Source organism: Larimichthys crocea, chromosome VII, assembly GCF_000972845.2.
Source record: "Larimichthys crocea isolate SSNF chromosome VII, L_crocea_2.0, whole genome shotgun sequence".
Classification (NCBI taxonomy): domain Eukaryota; kingdom Metazoa; phylum Chordata; class Actinopteri; family Sciaenidae; genus Larimichthys; species Larimichthys crocea.
The window spans coordinates 16,161,917-16,184,142 of NC_040017.1; the positions used below are offsets into that span (position 1 = coordinate 16,161,917).

General features: G+C 39.8%; 1 protein-coding gene across 1 annotated transcript in view; it reads left to right on the forward strand.

The window, feature by feature from the left end:
* The window catches only part of sik2b (salt-inducible kinase 2b), a 41,813-nt gene that overhangs the window by 4,142 nt on the left and 15,445 nt on the right, over positions 1–22,226 (forward strand). Inside the window, exons 3-5 of the mRNA XM_027279929.1 lie at positions 5,028–5,091; positions 15,632–15,793; positions 21,978–22,102. Of these exons, the coding sequence (XP_027135730.1) occupies positions 5,028–5,091; positions 15,632–15,793; positions 21,978–22,102 (351 nt within the window). The remainder of the gene's footprint in view (positions 1–5,027; positions 5,092–15,631; positions 15,794–21,977; positions 22,103–22,226) is intronic.

Below are 22,226 nucleotides of genomic sequence, written 5' to 3' on the forward strand. Positions count from 1 at the left end.
ACGTAATTATTCACCATGTCGTAATGCTGTGTGGAGATAAATCTGTCTCCTCCTTGATTTATTTCTGTCTTGAGTTGTTTAGACCCTGATGTATGTTTTCCCACACCACTGTCACTGCAGCAGTAATGTTTAAAGAATGACATCATGAATACCATACAGTTTGTTTGTTTAGTAAATGCCGTAATGTCTCTTACATAAGCCTGAATTCACACAGACTCATTAGTGCCTCACCTGTTGTTAGTTTGTTCTTCTAAGGGGCACTGAAGGCTCCTGGGGCTGTGATGTTTTAGACTAGTGTTAGGTCTTAATGTTCTGTATTAATTTCATTTCTCACATTTAGATGATCGAACACAGTTTAGGAACAAAAATTGAAGTCTGGCATATTTTAATTTTTTATTTAGAAATAAGACACATTTCCATGGCAACGATTAATGACACCTGCTGATACCAGTGGCATTAAATGACATGATTTTGAAATGAAGTTTTGTTTTTTTTATTTCAAATAATGTTTTGCACTGTAAACTGATGGAAATATAAAGCAGCAAGGACATCGTCAGACATTTTTGTTTGCCCAAAAGAAACTATCTAGTCTTTCTTTGTCGACTGTGGGATGAACACTATTCACTGTTGGTGCAATTTTATTTTCAATTCAGTGAATTTTCCCAGTAAAATATTCCTTAAAACAGTTTAACACTTACAGAAAGCGGACATTTTCTGCTGTCATGTTTTTATTTTAAAAAGGATTCATTTACTCTAATCTATTGAAAAGTAGTCCAACTTAAGATAATCAAGGACAAGATAAGACTGCGCAACAGATGATTTCAGACGTGTCTGTCTGACATCTGACTGTTCGTTAGATCTAAGCTCGAGTCAAAGTCTAACATTGCAGTGGGAGCCAAAAGTAACATCTGTTGAGATGGCCCAGAACTTGCTGTGCCTCTGGCTAATCTGTGAACAAATCAGTTTTGTGGAGCAAAATTCACGGTCGCTCCTTGCTGATCATCTCTCCAGGTTCTTTCGCAGTCGGGGGTGTTGAAGCGCAGGACCAATCCAGGTCATTTTCTAATGCATTAGCAAACAACTGCTGCCTAGCAGAACCTGCCACTGCTGGATAGTTTAAGATATGAGAGCATAGTTAATGACTGACTGACACTCTGCGCCGTGTGCATCTGTGTGTGTTCTGCACTTTGTGAAGGTGCTACTGGTACGATTTAAAATGTTAGTAGGTTAAGGTTATATAAATTAAGTATTTTACTATTATACTGGGACATCAGATCTGACCTGTACTGCAGTGTCAGGCCCTTTTTTAGGGTGTGTTTTAAAATCAGATATGGATGTGTTTCACATTCATTCTTTTTATTGACTAGCTTGTAAAATATCTACTTTAGTGCCAGAGGCACAGGCTCATTGCTTGTTAAAGAACATTATTAATTCTTGTCTGTGCCTTCTCACTTTATGGGACCTAGAAAAAGTATTTATTTGAATACGATTACACAGTGTCAGTATTTATTTGCACAATGATTTAGCGGAAAAAGACCCAAAGTGAACATAATCTGCAGTCGCCTGGAAGACATCCACTATAAGTTTTTAAACATAATAGCAAAATAAGTAATATATTAATAACAATAATAATCTGCATGGAATTTAAGGGCTCTGTTTTTGTGGCTGGACAACTACTACACACACAACATTACAGCATGAACAGTGTCCTTTGGTATTTGTCTGCACAGCATGACTGGTTGGAGTCCCAGTTGCAGATGAATTGGTGCAAAGCAGGTTTTTGATATTTTGATGAAACGAGTCACTAATTTGAAATTTGATTAAAAATGACACAGTTAATGATGAACTCTGGTCTTGTTGTCGTTCCCACAGGCCCCTTCCCAAGGACATTTTGACATGTAACGGCACATAGAGTACAGGTGTAAATAATAAAACTAATGATTGTTGAATTTCATCTGTGTCCTTCATTTACAGAGTCCTGGTAATGAGTATGTTGGCTCATTGTCACACTGTCATGGTTTACTCAGAGACATTTTTAAATGTTATTTGTAACACCTGTACTTTTCCTCACTACAATAAGTCGAAATGTGAGAAAGGCCTAATTCCAATCATGATGATGCAATGTACAACATGACTTTCTTTCCAAACTGTAAACTGCATACATGTCTGTCCTGCTTAACTCTTTCCCTTTTGTCACTACCCCTAGTATGATGTGTGCTGAAAGCATTTTTATAGAAAGAAATCCCATAAATTTCATGTCACTTTTTATTGTAGTTAAATGCATGTCTAGATGTAAAAAGGAAGTTCACATATTTTTTTATGATGCTGGAGCTTTATTTTCTAAAATAATTTGTTCTGACTGTTGCACGTTGTTGGTACATTAGCTAGCAGAGGGGAAACCTAGTTACTGTGATGTCTGCTGTCTGGCACAAAATAGACTAACTACCAATAAACGCTCACTTTTGATTGTGATTTAGTTGTATTACATAAGTCTTTGGGTCCTGCTAGTTTGTTTAGGAAAAGTAAATGAGTGTTCATTATCATTACACAACCACGTGGCACTGTTCCAGCGTTCTGCTGTGTTATTTTGGTGTGTATCATTATTTCCAACAGCCCATCCATCCAATCAGCTCAGGTCAATTAGTGATTTCCTTTCCAGTCTCATAAATTAGGGTTGGGCCTGTATCCCAAAGGGAAGCCCAAGTTAATGAAGACACATAGAGCGACACACACATAGACATCCCCACTGTGAACCCCACTCTAGTTTGTCATGTGGCCTCTTCTCTATTGACGTGGTCTGCCATCATTTTGTTTGCCACTTTTGCCTCTGATTCTAGGCTGTTCTACAAATACAAAGATTTTAAGCCACAAGAGTTATCACTGGTTATTGTTTTCAAAAATACAAAACCACTCTCCTTCTATGAGTACTTTCATAGCAATGCCAGTAAAAAACTGTATTACAAGAAATGCTTAAATAAATCGAGGATATTTGGCACATGTACCTCGTTTAATATCCTCTACATTACAATTCATGCTCTCGTTGTTGAAACAATTAATGTAATTGGATTTAAATGTATAAATTACTCAGTTACAGCCTTGTGTTAAAATATTATTTCAGCATTTACTACAGGAACTACAGCTGCACCTTTCTTTATGTCATCAAAGTACATGTTCAAAACCACCAACATATTGTTAATATAATAATTGAGTAGTTTAACACTGAATAGTCTGTTTTGATAAGCAGTGATGTTATAAATCACCTCCAAATGTGGCAGCATCAGACCCTATGAAGTGCTAAACACAAAGTGCAGCTTGCTTTTATTTGGTTTCAGTCATTTCCCCCATAACAGTTAATCATAATAAGCACTCTGCCAGTTAATATTATCTTCAGTGCGTCAATGCTTTTCACTGTCACGCAGGTGCAGGCATGTTATATAAATTGTGTTAAAGTGTAGCCACAGGGCATGCTGTAGGAAGGTCTGCAACACGGCATTGACATCCTGTTGAACTTTATTCATTTCATACAAGAAGACGAGGCATCAAAATTGGATTGATTTCTCTTTGCAAGTAGGGCTGAGAATCCAAACCTCAGTACTTTGTATTGACAGGTTGCATGCATTGAAATCTGGCATCATGTCTGTAAAAAATAGTTTGGTTTTCTCATTAGTTGTTCAGACATGATTAAAACGATAATTATGGAAATTAAAGACAATTTTATTTAGTGGGATTTCTCGCACTTTGACATTTGTGACTTTTGGCTTCTTAAATTCAGTGGAAAAAAAATGTTGAAGTGTTTTTGATGTCTTATTGTAATGTGTACCATCAACCTACAAAGGGACTTTACAAAAGCTTGTTGTGTTGTCCCCTATAAACAAGTAGCAGTGAAAGTGAAACTAAGAAAAGTCAGTGGCATCAAAAAAAATGCCAGCACAACTTGCAAGACTATTGTGAAAATTCCCCCCCAAAAAACACATCTGCTGTGTCGCCCTGCTTTGCCATGTTCTTCCCAAGACTGATATAAAACACATAAAGCCAGTTAGCACATACCTGCTGCATCCCAACAGCAAAGGATAGAAACATATCTGCCATGAACTGAAGAAAAACAGACCTCTCCTATGTTTGATATGTTATCTTGTCAAACACAGGTGTAACTAATAACATTTAATAATGGCTACATTCCACTCAGGTGTGCCGGTGCCAGGGCCCTGCTATTGTACATGCTGGTTCACTGGCACACCTGAATGAAGTGGAGCCATCGTTAATACTGTTAGTTACACCTGTGCTTTTCCTGCTGTGACGAGTCAAAATGTCCGCTGCGAGAAAGCTTTATGTCCCGGTCCGCTTGTTTTTGATTGAACGAGTACCTATAAATAGGCTTAATTTATCAATCAGTTGTATTCCAGCTCCACAATACAGAGATGATAAAATGTTGCCTTGTCTTTTTTGCAACCAAAAAAAAACAAAAAATGGCTTTCATTTCCTAAATCCATGAATCGGTCAGTGTAACAGATGGAAAATTGATCATAAACAATGAGCGTGGGATTTCTAGTGTGAATGTCTGGCTCACTGTGTCTGATTCATCCTCCCCTCTCCATCTGATTCTACCCTCTGCATTTAATTCTATTCATCTCCCGAGTGTTTCTGCTTCTAAATCGGTTCTCCTCCTCCTACACAACGCGGCACTGCGCGAGGACAGAGAGGTTTTAAGTACCATTCAGATATACTCGGCAACACCAACGGTCCACCTCCATTCTCTTACATGGGTGCCATATTTAGAGCCTGTGCCATTCATGCATTTTGTTTTGCTCTTGACTTCGTGGATGCCAGACACTGCAGTTAAAACTCAGAAAGCCATTTGGATAATTGTGTAATGTTTTGGTCACATGTGTCTTTGTCTTCCTTATTCTAATTCTCTCTCTTGTGATGATTGCTGCTATTGAAAAGTGTTTTCTCTGTGTATTCATACACCAACTTTTTTTTTTCTCCCCTCCCTCGGCCCCTGTTCCTTCGTCCTCTTCCTCTCTCAGGTGATGGAGACGAAGAACATGCTTTACTTAGTCACGGAGTATGCCAAGAATGGGGAGATCTTTGGTGAGTGATCTTTTCAAATACACTGTCAATCTGACCTCAGTATCTTTAAAAAAAACACTGTCCCACCCTGGCCATTCACATCTTCTGCATGTCAGTTGCACCAAAAATCTGAAATGTTGCGTCAGTAATGTTTTTGTCAAACAAAAGTATCAAAGTCTCGTTGAGTTTGCCTTGCTCTTTCACTATCCCAGCCTCAATCTCAAAGGTCACACATTTGATGGATATCTGAGAACAATGTCCTGATATGGCCCTTGTCATGTGCTGCTGGTAATTGCTGTACTAAATATGCTGACATTTCTTTTTCACTGCCGGCCTGTGAAGGCCACAGAGAGGTAGCCTCAAAGAGAAAAAGTGACTGATTTATTACCATATGTGGTGCAAAATCACTTACTGCTCACTGGTTTACTACTTAAGGATTATGCAAGATATCATGATTACTGTCTGGATACTGATTGTTAAACTTTTGCCCTACTTTTAACTTCAAGTGTTGAGATGTTTAAGAGAAGATCTTTTAAGCCACTATCTCACACGCGCTGTCATACAGCTTTTTATATACTTTTATTTGCACTGTACAAACAGCATTATATCCGGCAACACGTGACAGGAGAGGTCATGACACTGAAGGTTTACACAGTGGATTTTCCCCAAAATCAAGTTTAATGAGAAACCACGACTTAATAAAATAAAATACACACAAAGACTAACAAAATAAAAGAAAACACTAGATACACTATAAACAGAGCAGTGCACCAAGCAAACGATTTATTATCATAACAAGTAGACATCATCAAGATGAATTAAACAGTGAAATTTATGTGTAATAACATTTTTTTATTAGAAATTGGAGCTGCAGCTAACAATTGTTTTTATTATTGGTTGGTCTGCCTATTTTAAAAATGTTGTAAGATAGTCAATATAAAAAATTAGTTTTGTCCATCCAACAAAACACAACTATATTCAAAGAGTTCATTTCCTATCACATAGGACACAGAAAAGCAGCAAATCCATCAACAGCTCAGAAGCTGAAACAAAGAAAAAGAATTTCACAGAAGCCCAAGTTGACATACTCGAATAACTTGCTCTGTCCGATCAATAGTCCAAAAGCCAAAGATATTCATCATAAAAGACAAACAAAACCAGCAAATATTTATACTTAAAAAGCTGCAACTAGATTATTTCTGTTAGCAGTTTATCTTAGAAATGTATTTAAGTATTTAGATGATGATTATTTTATTATTTTATTGTCAATCCCTAATCTATTAATCATCTTATCGTTTTGGCTATGATAAGATTTTCCCTTTCAGATGAGGATAAGACCACAAAACAAGCTAAAGGCCTGCAAACTACACATACTATTCTTAATTTTAAGAAATACAAAACCTCTTTCACGTTAATCGGCGTGGTATGTGAACTGAGAACAGGCAGTAGTCTTAATAAGGAGCTAAACAGATGTCACAAATAAACCATCTATGATTCATCTTTGCAGCCTCAAGGTCTTTCACAATTATTTTTAAATGACCAAAATAGACCCGATGTTTTGACTCATTCTGCAACAAGTAGCGGAAGTAGATCACTGAGAAAATATCACAGCTTGTCTTAATCATTTCGGACCTTTGGGACAGATAGAGAAACACAATTCCTTTGGTATAGATAATAATTTACAGTCAGTAATTTGCCAGGTTTTTGAGAGACAAATGTGACCAATAAGGAAATGGCCTCAGATTTGTCATATAAACATTAAACAAGTTTACAAGTGGACAGTTTCAACGAGGTACAACTAGGCACAATAATATGTTTTTACAGTAGAAGTGGTTTACACACACACATGCTGCTTCACAGTGAAGCATAAATAAAGACACTTGTGCTGGAACGGACAGATACAGCGCAAGTCAGAACATAGCAAGAATAGTACATTAAGATAAGAAATTATCTCAGGCCGCCACAGCGCCACATGCGCTCTATCGTCACTGCACATGTGTACAGCCATGAAACAGCCACTTTTTTTCACGTTTTATTTCATGATATCGATTTGTCCGATCAAATAAAATCACTTTTAAATGTTTTAGTACATTTATATTTTTATTATTACAAGACACACTGTGTTTTAAGCTGGAGACAAAATGTGCTTGTGTTGAACTGCGGGCATTTGTTATTCAAAGCTGCAAAAAATGAAGATGGATGTGTTTGGCATTATGTCTATTTTGGGTTGCAACACATGCACAACATACTCAATTTGTACATCGTGTACACACTGTAATCTCAATCCAGTACACTGGACATTAGAGCATGTTTACTGTACTTGTTTGCATTCAGTGCAGGATTATGAATGGTACAATATGATATCACAGGATTATTTTTTTTTTTTTCAAAAGCAAAAATATGCTGGAATTATTCCAGTTTAACTACATTCAAACGTTTTGAACATTTATAGTACAAGCACCTGTCTGATGTGGACAGACTGTAAGTGGATCACGATCCACATAGATTATTGGCCACGTCTGAAAGTGTTTTGTACTTTCAGACACAATAGCCGTGAAGATTACTCTAGCGATAGCCTACGGTAAACTTAATAGTCAAGTCTTGGGTGTGTGTGTGTGTCTGTGTCTGTCTTTGTAATTCTGGGGCCAGTGTTCCACTTGTGATATTGACTCAGCAGCAACTCCTGCTCCTGTGACCTAGAGAGCGAGCTGGGAAGTAGACGTGAGGAAAAAAGAAAAAGAAAAAAAACAGAATGAGAAAAAGAGTGTGGTAAATGTGAAGGAAGTGCACAGAGATAAAACGGAAAGACTCCTCTGTGTCAGTTCATATGTTATAACCACTGCAGCTTATTTTGGGTAGACCACGCAGCAGTTTACAACTCACTCACTGTGAGAAATTTGCTTATTTGCTTTCATGCAGATGTTTAGATGACAAGATAGACACCACTCTCATATTTGATTGTAATAAGAAGCTACATCTAGGAAAAGGTAAGTTAGTCTAGCTTATTATAAAGACTGGAAGCAGGGGGGAATATAGAAGAAAGTATAGAAACAAAGGTTGATTTTATTTATTCTATAGATTTGATAAACAACGTAACATTTGTAGGAGTGTTTAGCTAAATATCAAACTATTCCTAAATAACCAATCGTGATTGGTCAACATCATTTTATGTAATACATAGATTTTCTCTGGTTTCATCACGGGGGTATTATAAAACCAGTGTGTCCTGATTCCTCAGACCCCTCTGTCCTGATTGCACAATGTAATATAGTTATGTAAGACGTGTATATGTCATCATCAGCTGCAGCGTTGACTCAGCCAGGCAGACACCAACTCGTAGCTGCAGCACTAGACTAGTATTACAGTATTCAATCTCACAAAATTGAACAATCACTTCTGATTTCCGAATACGCTTTCTGGAGATGGATCAAGTCATTCGGCCATGATGCGCTCAGACAAATGGATAAGCTGTGAGGCCAGATCTCCAGCCTTTTCCTCCACTATCGCCCTCCAGAGAGTTGCCTCCGCTTTTCTGACATGATGAATTTCTCAGGTCTGCTCCTGGCCACAGGTTACAAAGAGCGGAGGATGTGAAGTTGTTGTGGATGCTTAGCAGCCCACCCTGTTACAGTGAATCAGTGAGACAATAGATGAGCCTCCGATTCTCTCTTCAGACCAAACAGTAAATGGTGTTGTGGAGGAGCAGGGGGGGGGGTGTAGTGCATGTGTGTGTGTGTGCGTCTGGAGCCATAAAGACAAAGAAGCGGAGCTGGGTTTGGCACAAGGAGGAGGAGAGTGATGGGTTCATTCTCGCAAAGGGGTGGGTGGGCACGATAATGGGCACAGCAGAGGCATCCATGCCAGCTTGTTGGTGTGCCTTTGTGTCTGTCTGTCTTGTCAGTCAGTCTGCTGCTCCACAGTCTGCCTCAGAACCGCAGGATGGATCAAACCTGGAAATTAGGTCAACCACAAATAAAGCGGAGTTGCAGAGAGCAGAGGCAGGAGAGAAGAGGAGGAAGAAGAGAATAGAGGCGAGAGCAAGGGACATCCATTTGAATTTGGAAGGTGGTGAGCAAATGTAGGGCATGCATATTTAAGAAAGCACTGCTGGAGAAAGAATAGTATAATAGCTGGCAGTGAGTAGAATCACTCATGCAGATCTCTCGTCTGTCTGACTGATGGAAAGGGAATGAGACGAGGAGACTGTTGACTTCAAAGAAATATTCATGCTTTTTTTTGTGATACATTCTTATGTACTTAGGCTGTCAACTTCTATTCCACCATAAAACATCCTTCATATTTACTGGGTCCATTGTATGCAGATCTGTCAGCAGCAAGGGTGTGGCATCTTTGACTTTGACCAGCGAAGGAAAAACATAAATGAACAGAGGAATGGCTGCGCAATGTAGGACCAGTTGTTTGGTACCAAATAACAGGCAAAGCTTTAATATCCTATTTATACAAAAAAGTGTGACCCAAAATGTATTCACTTGTAGTTCCCAAAATGTAACAGTTACTCCTAAATATATAAAATATATAAATGTCTCCAGTTATATTTCATTTCATCTTTTTCTGCGTCCTCATTCTGACCTGTCATTATGTGCTCTCAACCTGACCAACACCAGCAATATTCAACCATTATATTATACGCACTCACCACATTTGTGTTTTACGACAGCAGAAATGTGCATACTTAGTTTATTTTAGTCAGCTACATGCCATTAAAGTTGATATCTACTTTTCTGTGCAGAGTTTGGGTAATGCTTGAAAGGCAGATTTTCTCTCTTTTGATATTTACAAAAAAAAAAAAAAAGGCAGCACGTAAAATATGTTCACAGATATATGGAATCAGAAGTTGGTCATGTAAAATCCTTTTTGATAGAAACTCAGGCTCCTGCTTGAGGCTTAGCACGCCATGTGCAACGTGCTAATTATTAACCCTTAAATGCACAATTATTCCCCGCAGACTAGATAGGATTGAAAGCCTTGAACGCACTATGAGGTAGCTTGACATGCGTCATTCTTAATAATCAAACACACCCACTGTTTTTAATTGCCAGTCACACACTGGCATTGTTTCGTGGTACATGAAAACACCCGTTGTTGCGTCTGAAAGTGGACTGACTTTCTGATTGCATTAAGAAGCAGCCTGATCACAGACCGGAGAAGCAGATGAATAGAAAGCAATTATGTTAGGATATAAATATACCTTTTTAAAAAGGAGAAAACTGAGGAGGTCTGTGTGACCGTAGGGAACGGTATGTGATCTAACACTCACTGGATCAGTCTGGATCACACACGCGCATGATAACACCTGAGATGACATCTGTAAATTACTTAGTGTAGAGTGCTATAGACATTATATGCTATACATCCATATATCAAGAGTATTGGCATGTCTGTCAGTGGAAAAGTGGCACTAAAAATTACCATAATTTGGTAGGGCTGCAACTAATGTTTGGTTACCAGGGTAATCCCAGTTCTCTGAGAACTGAGTGGGCTCTTTCATGATGGGAAGCGCCTTTGGGTGTGACCAGTCCCAGAAGCTCCACTACCAGTACTGTCTGTCAGAGCCCTAACACATGCAAAGTGAAGAGATACCTCACTTCAGTCTGAATTATAATGCAGGTAGATGTGTGACTATGAAGAGAAACGTGATGTGATGGAGGCCGTTAAGGATTACATTTTATAGTGGTGTTCTCGGAAATAAAATTATTTTCGACTTATGTTGCAAAGACACAGCAAATTCAAAACAAGTTAGTGAGAAATTATTTTTGCATTTAAAACAGTCCAATCTAAGTGAATTAAACAAGTCTAAGTGAATTAGACAAATTCATTTCAGAAAGAGAAAAAACAACATGCAAAAAAACTGGACTTGACATATAAAAAGGACGAAAGTAGAGGATGTGTTTGGCCTCGAAAACTCTGTAAAAAAATGGCAATATATACAAATATATACACTGAATAGATGATGGCATTGACAGGAAGATTTTAACACATCACCCTGCTCTCTAAGAGGCTGTTTGCATAAACTCATGAGCTTGAATGGAAAGGCAATTATACACTGAAAACTATAAACTTTTGTTGGAGCTGAAATAAAAGATCTTCTTCTATGCACATAAAGGGCTTATTTCTTTGCAATGCTGTGATCAGATGTGCCCCGGACTCGTCACAATAAAAAGCCAACCTAAAATGTGCAGTTTTATCTTCAGGGAAAAAAAGACATTTATTTAGCACTGAAGCCTGGGTATCAGCTTCATATGAATGAACAGAACGACATGCATGGCCATTCATCCGTGAACACATGTGAAGTTGAGCATTTACGCACTTAAGTTAATTACCGCAGCTGACTGCAGTCAGGTCAAGACCCTGTGGAGGATGACAAGCACTCCTTAAGATAGTCTTGGACAGTTCGTAAGGAAATCTACACATTCGTGGTATTGTGTTGTGTGATAAAACTTTCACATTGTGACCAGTGCAAGGCACACGTGTGTGATAATCATGCTGTCCGTCCTGGATTTAAATAAATTTGTGCGCAAAATTGGAGAGAAATAAACATTTTGTAAAGTCTTAGATCTTTGATTTCAACCTGTGGAAAATGTAAGTGAGAACACAAGTGTTGCGTTTATATTTTTGTAAGTAGGTGCAGGAGTAAGTTATGAGTTTGGTTTCTTAGGCAAAGCAAATAGGATTTATGTTTATTATGGAATAGCTCCTGAATGAGTACCTGTGAGTGTACCACAGATGAAAAGTCACAACCAATAACTGCAGTTGATCTCTGATGGGTTATAACCTGGTTATGAAAGGGCAGTGCTCGGCTCCATCTGGCTCCAGCTTGATTTAACCCCTGAGGGTGCCAGTATTAAATCAGCACCAACATCTATCAACACCCACATAGACGTGACTTTAATGTGGCTGCTGTATTTAAGTGGTTTGGGTATCAGTTACTGATGTGGAAACAGAGTGTGTGTTTGCCCCTTGTCCTCTACACACACATGCACGCACACACTCCCTATTCCCGCCTCACGGTGTTATCTGAAGTCCAGCCAGAGGTCTGGCCAACAAGCCAGTTTGTACCCATGATGTTTGTCCCCTCCAAACCTGAGCAGCTGTTAAGAGACTTAGCTCCTCACCCGGCTCTCAGCAGAAGTGGAACACAGTGGTTGTTGAGCTGTTCCCTAATACCCCTATGATTCATACTTCTGTTCGCTTTCCCAGAATGCAGCTCTGTATGCCTCACTGTGTTGAGGTCCTTGCCCTCACCAACATTGTATCAGTGGATTACTCATCCTTCCACTGGGGCAACATACCGCATTGTGTGTGTGTGTTTGTGTTGATTGCTAAGACAGTAACGACTTGTTTTTTTCAAGTGCTACTGTAGAACAAGCAGTAGCAACACAGCGCTGCCGTTCATACAGAGTTAAGATTAGCTGTGGTGTTCAGCATTTGGCTTGTTGAGCATGTCAGTGTTTTACATTCTCAAAGAGGGTTTTTGTTAGAGCTGAAACCAGCGGATGAAGAGTAAATTGACAGAAAATTCACCTGCAACAGTTTTTCAACCAAAATGCTGTATATTTACTGATTCTTGCTTCTCAGAAGAAAATATTTGCTCACTTAGTCTTCTATAATTGTTGAACTGGATAGTTTGGGGTCATGCACTGTTGTTTAGACTAAAAAGTCAATATGAATTTGTCAAATGAATTGAATCAAATTAATTTAAATGTTTTTTTAAATCAAAGAAAATCTTTTGCAGTTAAACTTATTATGAAAATTATCAGCTGGACCCCTTGATTTTATTTGATAAACTCAAAGTGTCAAAGGGCTATTTCAGGGCATAACATGATAACCGCTTATGCAAGTGTGTTAATCTGTGTGAGAGAGAGTTACGGCATCAGTGCGCTATAACTGAAGTGCTTGTTGGATGATCAAATGTCAGAAACCACCACACCACCAATGTCAGAACTAGGAGGCCTTCGTCCAACAGTTTTTGTTTTTTTTACAAAGTTTTTCTGAAAAGGTGAGAAAATGTTTAGGATATCTCTGTGTCTCTTTTTTTAATGCTCACAGAGCAACTTAAATCCCAGTGTGTACAGACGAGTGCAACACCACGAATTCCTTAGAGGAAAGTTGTCCGACAGTGTGTAGTCTGGTAATACCAGACAATCGGAGATCTCTCTGTCTACCAATCGTCTGGGGATTTATAAATGCAAAGTAGATGCCTGAATGTCAGCTAACAAACATTGGCCCCTCACTTCAAAGACATGCCTTACATGAACAAAATGAACAGGAATTATAGTGAATCACTTTGTAACATGGAGAATTCCGCATGTCACCACCGTGTCATGCCCTAAAGACAAAGAAAAAAAGATTAAACTCTTCGTTTCCACTGATTTTTAGCAACTTAAGCCCAGAGAAAGCGTTTAGAGACTGGCATGAGAGTCTAGACAGTGTGTGACAGTGTAGTGTGTTATCTGTGTGTTTGAGTGACTATTGTGTCTCGCCACTCCCTGTGATGGCAGGCTTCTCAACCTGCCTTAGAGTGCAACAGCTCCAGGTCAGCTGTGGTTGAACAATTTGTTTGGGCTACGCTAGATATGAACTAGTCTGTTCAGCGTCATGCTGTTTGACAAATGTACTAAAGCCTTAAGCGACGCGGACAGACCAAGAAAGGGAGAACGTTTTCTTCACTTTGGAGCCCTGTTCTCCTCACAGGTGCATACTTGGACCTCCTCGACACATTCCCCTCCCCAGTGTGTTTTTTGATTAGCAGCGTTGCATGAAGGTTGCCCTGGTCACTGAATGGCATCCTCTATGGAATTTGCCATCCACTATCTAATCAGGTTTTCTCACTCTGTCAGATGTTGGCTATTTATCAACCACGCTGTTGATGACGGAGGAGCAGTGTTTCCATGAAGCTTAATAGTGCAACTTATGTCCTTCTAGCTTTTTTTTTTTTATTGTACAGTTTTTGTCCCAGCACACAGATGGTCGTGGAGTTGTTGATCTAGAGTTTACAACATGATGCATGCAGCTTGCTTCAGCATATGCGTTGCTATACTTTAACTATCTCACGCTTAGCTGGTGGCACAATGTTTTAATGTTAATGGATGGTGAAATTGGCTTGATGGGACTTCTCTGTGCATCTTGACAGAAGACTGATTTTGAAGTCTGTAAGTGATCTTAAAAAAATGTGTGCACACACCAGGGAAATGACAGCAATATTGCGTGTGTATAAAAGTTAAAGATATAAGGCTTTTCTAACAAATGCAAAGACCAGGCAAAAAGCTGTTTTTAATATCTCAAGAAAATTAAGCTGCAGGTCCCCCTCTGCTTTGTGATTACACAAATGCTCCTATATGAGATCAACCTTTGGATAAGTGTGTTCCATATATTTTGCACGCTCGGTTTACTCGTATGAAGTTTTGTTGGCTGTGTTTGTTGTGGTTGTCGTGCATTGTCGTCAGGTTTGGTCGGTGGTCTGTAACCATGCCAGCTGGAAGGAAAGCCAACACAGAGTGTCCTATCTTGTTTGCCACAGAGTGTGAATTGAAGAGTTTGCAAGCTATCTGGACAGAGAGGTGTGAAGAGGAACCCTGCCGACAGCAACAAGCACCACGCTTTCCAAAGTTCACGCAGACTCAAAAAAAAAAAAAAAAAAAAAAATCATGCATCCCGTGAAAAATAGTCTGCCCGGCCGATTTTGTAAAAAAATTACTGAAAGCTCGGAGTGAAAGGTTAGATAAACAAAGAGGGCGGTAAGAGAGCAGACAATGAGGAAAAAGGTCAGTAATCTGAATGTTCAGAGAAAAAGGACAGTAAAATTTATGACTTTGGCCGCCCCAGAGGCAGCATAGACTCAGATTTCATGCGTCTTTCTGAACAACCACAAACTCAGTCTGTCTCACAGAGTAAGCAGATGATCAGATGATGTTGTTACACTTTGGGCAAGAACTCAGGATCATATTTACATTGGTATCTTGATTTCTCTCACTAATTGTCAAGTTTGTTCGTATGTGTATGCGGGTACACTGCAATCATATACCTCGCGCTAACCCCCCCCCCCCAACTCACACCCTGTTCCAGCTTGTCCTAATGGGAATATTATGTAGCGAAGGACAAGTTCTCAGAAACCTCGTACTCCCCTTTCCTCCTTCCTTCCGCTATGACAACACTCGCTTTTTCCGCTGTCAACCAATAAATCGCACATTCACACGCAGCTTGACACACACATTTAATGCATAGGGTTAGAACAAGGGGTTTCCGAGAGAAAAATGACACCGTGCATCTTGCATTGAATCACTTTACAAAGCATTCTGTAATGTAGAGCAGCTGTAAACTACTACTGGCACCAGGCCTGCGCCTCATCAAAAGTAAATTATGCTTTCAACACAACCACCAACACTCAGCGGAATGAAGAATCTGCACAGATGCAGCTCTACAAAGTGATACCTTATACTGTGTTTGTAAGGCCTGTACGGTCATGTTATATAAGTCAATGTAAATTATTATCTGGATGTAATTCTGACACATCACTTCACCTCCCTCCACTGTCTGGCTGCAGACTACCTGGCGAAGCACGGCCGCCTCAGCGAGTTGGAGGCCAGGAGGAAGTTCTGGCAAATCCTGTCGGCGGTGGAGTATTGTCACAACCGCAACATCGTCCACAGAGACCTGAAGGCGGAGAATCTGCTGCTGGACGGCCACATGAACATCAAAATTGCAGGTACCGTGCCGACATAGTGGAGGAGACACTCATTTCAGACAACTCATGTATGAATGAGAAATACAGGGTGTCTGCATGGAGTCATTTAGTTTTGATCCATTGCCTGCCATGATCTCACTGCCGGTGTAGTTAAAAAATGTCTTAACTACCTGCCCAGGACATTTGCACAGTGTCGAGAAGTGGTCGAAGGTTGCTTGCGAGATAGCTGTTGGCTGAAAGATGCCACGACAGACAGAGAATCTAGAGGCTTGTGCCAAAACTGATCGGAGGAGATCAAAAATCTCTTCTCAGTACCTCTAGCTTTAATTTTGAGGAGGAAACATTAAAGATAGAGGGCAGGAAGGGGAACAGTCTCAGAGGCAGAGATATGAGACTAAGCTGGAGGTCTGTAGTACAAGCTTCAAAGTGTGATTATTAAGCAACTGGCATTTAGAGCTAGCAAGTGAGAATGTCACCCTACCGCTGTTTTGCAGAGTGAGGGAGGTTGAGGGAATGAGGGTGGCAGGAGAGGAGAGTTTGGTTTTAATTGGAGGAGGAGAGGAGCTGATGATATGGATTGGCTACTTTGGAGGTGGCGGCTGAGAGGATGAAGGAAGAATGATAAGGAGCAGTGCATAGCAGGGTGGCAGGACTGCAGCTGTGACAATGCTCTGAGGTTTATCTTGGGCTTTATGCGGAGATACTGATACTAAAATCCATCTAAGGTGAGCTGATCACATGAGGGCGGCTAAAAATACAGGTGTGAAACCAGACACACTGAGCATGAAAGTGTGCTCTAGGGTTAAATAGCCTCTTGTCCTCAAAGGACTCCATATGATAAAATAAAAGAATAAAACCATTTATTTATTGGTTTGATAAGTGTTACTTCATGTGGGTAAAATGGCAGATGAGATATGAGTTCATCTTTATACCAGTCATGGCCGGTGTTGGTGGATTTTATTTCTTCATAAGGGAAAAAATGAGACAAAACTATACAATAACTGATAAAGAACCGAGTGTTTCACCGGCATCATTACTTACATCATCCTGTCCACTGTTTCTCAGAAAGGTCCAAGATGATAACCTGGAGATGTCATTACCCCAGCAGTAATTTTCACAAACAGGTCTGACTCACAGCCGATTGTCCGCGCTGCAGATTAGATTTGAAGCAGGAAAACAATGAACAGAACATTACCTGGCTTGTGATTAGAGAAAACGTCTCTGGGGAGGACATCAGCAGCAAGGTACATTCTGTGCTGCTCTTAACCGCAACATGTTCAGACAAGTTTGGTAAATGGTACACGAAGATTGGTACATGTCAGATTTGTACTGTACATGATGAAGTCCCACACTTCTAATGTCCTCAGTGCATTAGTGGCATTAGTGTCAGTTAAGATCATCCAACCAAGAGGTGAATATTTGCTTTTCTTTTCTTTTTTGTATTTGGCTAATCTGCACTCAGAGCTGCGAGATGGGATGATGAATGCATTTCCTTCCTCATAAATCTATTTTTTTTTTAAACATCCATGTAAACCAGCTTGCAGTCTCCTTTTTTTCCTGCCTTCGTCGGTGCATCACTGCGCATCCTGACGTATTACTGCCACCTGTAGATCAGTCAAATAGTGTGACAGCATTGGTAGGACTGTATCCTGCTGTTAAGAGGTTGAAAAGTTACCTTTTTAGATGCTAATTAGGTAGGGCTGAGTCATGGCAGTCAGAAAACCGGAAGCTATGGTGTGGTGGTGAGGTGATGGAAAACCAAATGAACACAATATCTGTTGTGAGTATGAGTTGCCCCAAACCTCTATAGGAGAGACTAACTAAACAGGAAGTTTACGTAAGCACAAGCAAGTGTTTCTTTTAGATTTGTAACCTATTTGACATTATATTTAAATTAATTATACCACATAATAAGAAAGAGTGTCAAATGTTCATCTCAGTTTTGGAGAGCCAGAGGTGACATCTTCAGATTGCTTTTTTTGTCCATTGTGTGTGTATATATATTATATATGTATGTAAATGCAGAATAACTTAATTTATGTAACTTATTTAAACTTTTATTATTATTCTACCCACACTGTTACTGTATTTTAATGTTTTGTTTTTGTTATCTCAGTTTATTGTAAAGCATTTTGAGCACCATTGCATGTAGTAATGAATGAATGAAACAGTTGATTGATTATTAAAATGTTGATTATTTTTCTGTTTCTCAACTAATAGTATCAGCACTAGCCTGAATATGCATGTCCAGACCAATGCTTCTGTGTTTTCGCTGCAGTCTAATGATGTTTCCGTGCTTGCTAAAGGCCACCTCTGGTCAGTCTGTATGAAGTTTAACCAGGCAGCGGCCAGTCAAAGAAAGGTCACACTCATGGCGGCTGCAGAAGAGAAGGGAACGGCAGCAGTGGGGGGTGCCCTTCATGTTTTCACTTCAAACAGTCCCTCTACGTTCAAGTTGACACATTGAGGAGGATGGAAAGAGAGGAGGAGAAAGAACAAAAACAAAAGCAAGTTGTCGGATCAGAGGAGGAGAGCAGGGCAGCCCTTTGTAGCTTAGCAGGAAGATTTATGTCCCATGTTTGGGCTTGTGTTGAGTTTTTTAAAAACAAAAACAATATGTCATACATAGTCTCACATCACCAAACTGTTTATAGCTTCATTAACTATTATTTGAATTTTCCAAGGTTGAAACCATCCACCGAGTGGCGTCATTGGAAGTGCACCAAACCCTAAAGGTGTTTCATGCTCAATTAAATGATGTAGAAAGTACAAACAGTCTCCAGATCAAGGACACCTGTTGGTGAAACAGTTTCTAATTACTTGTTGCGTGCACTTCCAGTAAAAGAAACAAATGGAATACACTGGGATTATACATATTGGGTTATTGTGGTTTATGTTCTTTCTGGCTTTATTTGGTTTATAGGATTTTGTGCAACAATGTATTGTAGGACCTCGATATGTGCTTCAAAGTCCTTTCTTGTTCTTGGAAACAGAAGTTGACAGAACAATCTCACTTCAGGGTTCATTTTGTAGCTGTTTGTCAGCTTTTGATTGTATTATATCATCTTTTTAACTCTCTAAAACTCAGGTTCAAATATTGAATATTTAATTTGTGCTTATTTAAAGTGTGTGTAAAGGCAATTCAGAGATATCTTTCAAAATACATGAAATATGTTGGAAAATAGTTGCTGAAAACATGTGATAAGACATATGTTACTGAAATGTGGAGTTAGAGGTTTTTCACCAGTTTTCAGTCCAAGATTTTTTAGGCTGTCCTAAAGGGTGGCCCGAGGATCAGATTCTGATTCAAATGTTGCCGATAGGTGCTCAGAGATACTTCACCTTTTTCCAACCGAGCAAGTGCAGAAATTTCTGTCTAAACTTTGCTTTAGTCATCATAAGATACTGGTCATATCAGACCAAGTGAGGTTGTGTCGACAAAGCCCCAGGCGTATTGAATTGTGCAAGTTTGCATTTTATTACTTATGAATTCAACTTTTCATTTGTACGAGGGAGAATGTGTTGCTTCCAAAAGTTGCATAGTCTCACATTAAACAGTGAAAATGCCTCTTTTTTTTCTTTTTTTATAAGTGTGAAAGAGGTTTGGGGGAACCTGAGGCATACGAGGAGAGAGGAAAAGTTTTTAAGGTGATAACAAGTGCGAGAGAAAAGACAAGGAGGCACAACAGGAGTGAATCCAGGGCAGTGCCTCCTGAGCTGCAGCCCAAATTATATCAGTGGTAACATTTTTGACTGCTGGATGCTCATACTGCGACATGATGATATCATTTATACCCTTGTCATCCGCATACATACACACACATACACACACAGAGTTTTATAAGCCTTTAGTGTTTTGCAGTGTGTCATGTTTAGGATAATATTATGCTAATGCTGTTGTGTGCAACACACACACACACACACAGACACACACTCGCCCACCCCTCCCCACCCTTCCTGTTGAGCTATGAATTCTGTTAGTAGCCTGCAGCGTGGTGGAGCGTTTGACGTCAACCAGTCTGCTCAGTATTCAGCTCCATGAAATGGGTCACAGCTTCTGACGATAAACCAACTGCACTGCTTCGCTCTGCTGTGCCTGCATCTCACATCTCACCTTCACAGCGGCATCAGACAGTAAACATACTTGTAATAAACCTCAGCGTGGCGCTCTCCTTTAACCTCCACTTTATTTCAACCACACCTGCCGCTACCTGCACTGCAGTGACTCAATAGCTTGAATACATACACTTAACGTACACAGTGTCAGAACTCCTATTTTCTCTCTGCATCTCTGAAACTGAATTCCTACATGTATTTTACCAGTGACCTAGAATTTTCTTCACTTTTTCTTTTCTGTACAGGCAATTCGTGCATACAACACCAGGGTTACAATTGACCTATCTTGCAATGGTAGCGAAGTGAAAAGTATTACTTGTGTATCTGCTCCTTTTCATTTGGATCCGCTCCAAAATATAATGGTTTCTTCCCCAGACTCATGCTACACCCTTTCACCAAGTGTCATGAAAATCAGGCCGGTAGTGTTTCCTGTAATCCCGCTGACAAGTCAAACAAACAGCACCAAAAACATAACCTCCTCTAAGCGTGTGCTTAAACAAATAGTCAAGCGACATACTGTAACAGGACGTATGATTGTTGCTTTTGTTTGCTCAGATGTGACTTTTTTTGTTTTGTTTTTTGCCGTACACTCGGTTGCCTCTTTATTATGTACATTTGGCTGAAGCTTCTGCAGTCACAGCAGGTTCTGTCTTTTTTAAAAACTGTTTCAGAGATATGTTGATGATCATTTTGGAGGATGTTTGTGGTGCTGTTGAACCGTATTCCATTATACTGACAGGTGTTTCTATTATTTTGTATACCCCATTTACGTAATTGAGAGCAGGCTAAGTAACAGAAATCCTTTTCTGGACTGTACTTTTTGTCTTGTTAATTGTTGTAAAGGATCATGATGCAGAAAAAAAAAGCACGGAAAAGGAATTAGTTACACATTCTCTCACACACTGCTTAGTGTGTGTGTGTGTGTGTGACATTCTCTCACACACTGCTTAGTGTGTGTGTGTGTGTGTGTGTGTGTTTGTGAACCCTCATCACCTCACCATTCCCATTATGTAAGATTTTTTTTTCATCTGTATTATTTATTTGTTTTGTAATACATTTTTTCTCTTTATGTAACTGTTTCGAATTATGGAAAAAGGGTGGGGGGGGTGGAGGGTTAAGTGAGCTTGTCTGCTCCTGCTCCCGTCGGGTCCCATGACACCATCACAGGGTCCAACTGATCACACGGTCCCACTGATAATAGACTAGAACTAAACATGGATTCTTTTTTTCTTATCTATCAGCTGTCGACTCACTTCATACGATTTATCGACCATATTTCAACCGTGAAATCCTCGCATCTGAAATGCTGCAACCACCAAATGTTAGGGATTTTCTTGATGCATTACTTCAAATTCACATCAGTTCTCAAAAGTGATTAATTTTCTGTTGATAGACTGACGGATTAATCAACAAAACAATTGAGAATACAAAGGATCATTTAGTGGAGAAGGTTTGAGAAAGAGGAAAGGAGAATGATACAAACAAACGGGGGAAAAAAAGGGGCTGGCTGAGTAATTGCAGTCACGCTAGTTGGCTCAGTATAATTTGGCAGATATTGCTGCAGCTTTTAGTTGGATTTTAATGAAAGACAGACTTGAACTTCTCAGCGTCGTGTGTGTGTATGTGTGTGTGTGTGTGTGTGTGTGTGTGTGTGTGTGTGTGTGGAAGTTGGACTCTGTCTTGTTCTTCTGATGAGTCAAATCAGAGTTTTAGTTAGCTCCTCAGACAACCAGTCGGAGCTCAGCATTGATGACCTCATGTCAGTCTCCAGGGGGAGGTTACCTCATACAAAGGTCCATTAGCTCAACGTACAAACATGTGGATCACATATTACATTATGTAAAACCTGCAGACCCCATGGAGTTAGAAACTCTCAACCACAAGGCATTACCTACCTTTGACACATGTTTGACCAGCACATCAATTGCCACAGTTGTACTGTAGATGTGTTTAACCGCTTCCACTTTTTCAGTAATACAGTTATGGTTGCCTCTTTGTGTACAGCACTGAGTGTACAGCAGATTCCAGTTTTAACAAACTTGAAAGTTATCTTGACCTTTTCTCTCCCCCAACCCCCACCTCTGTGTAGATTTTGGATTCGGGAACTTCTTCCAGCCCGGGGAGCCTCTGGCCACGTGGTGCGGCAGCCCTCCTTATGCTGCTCCAGAAGTTTTCGAGGGCCAACAGTACGAAGGTCCACAGCTAGACATCTGGGTAAGATGAGTGATTGCATTAAGAAGACCATTGCACCACGTTCTCTTGAGTCATGTTTTCCAAATATAATGAAATGTGCGTTGAATTTACATCTGGATCCCTTTTCTTTGCCGTGAAATCAGCT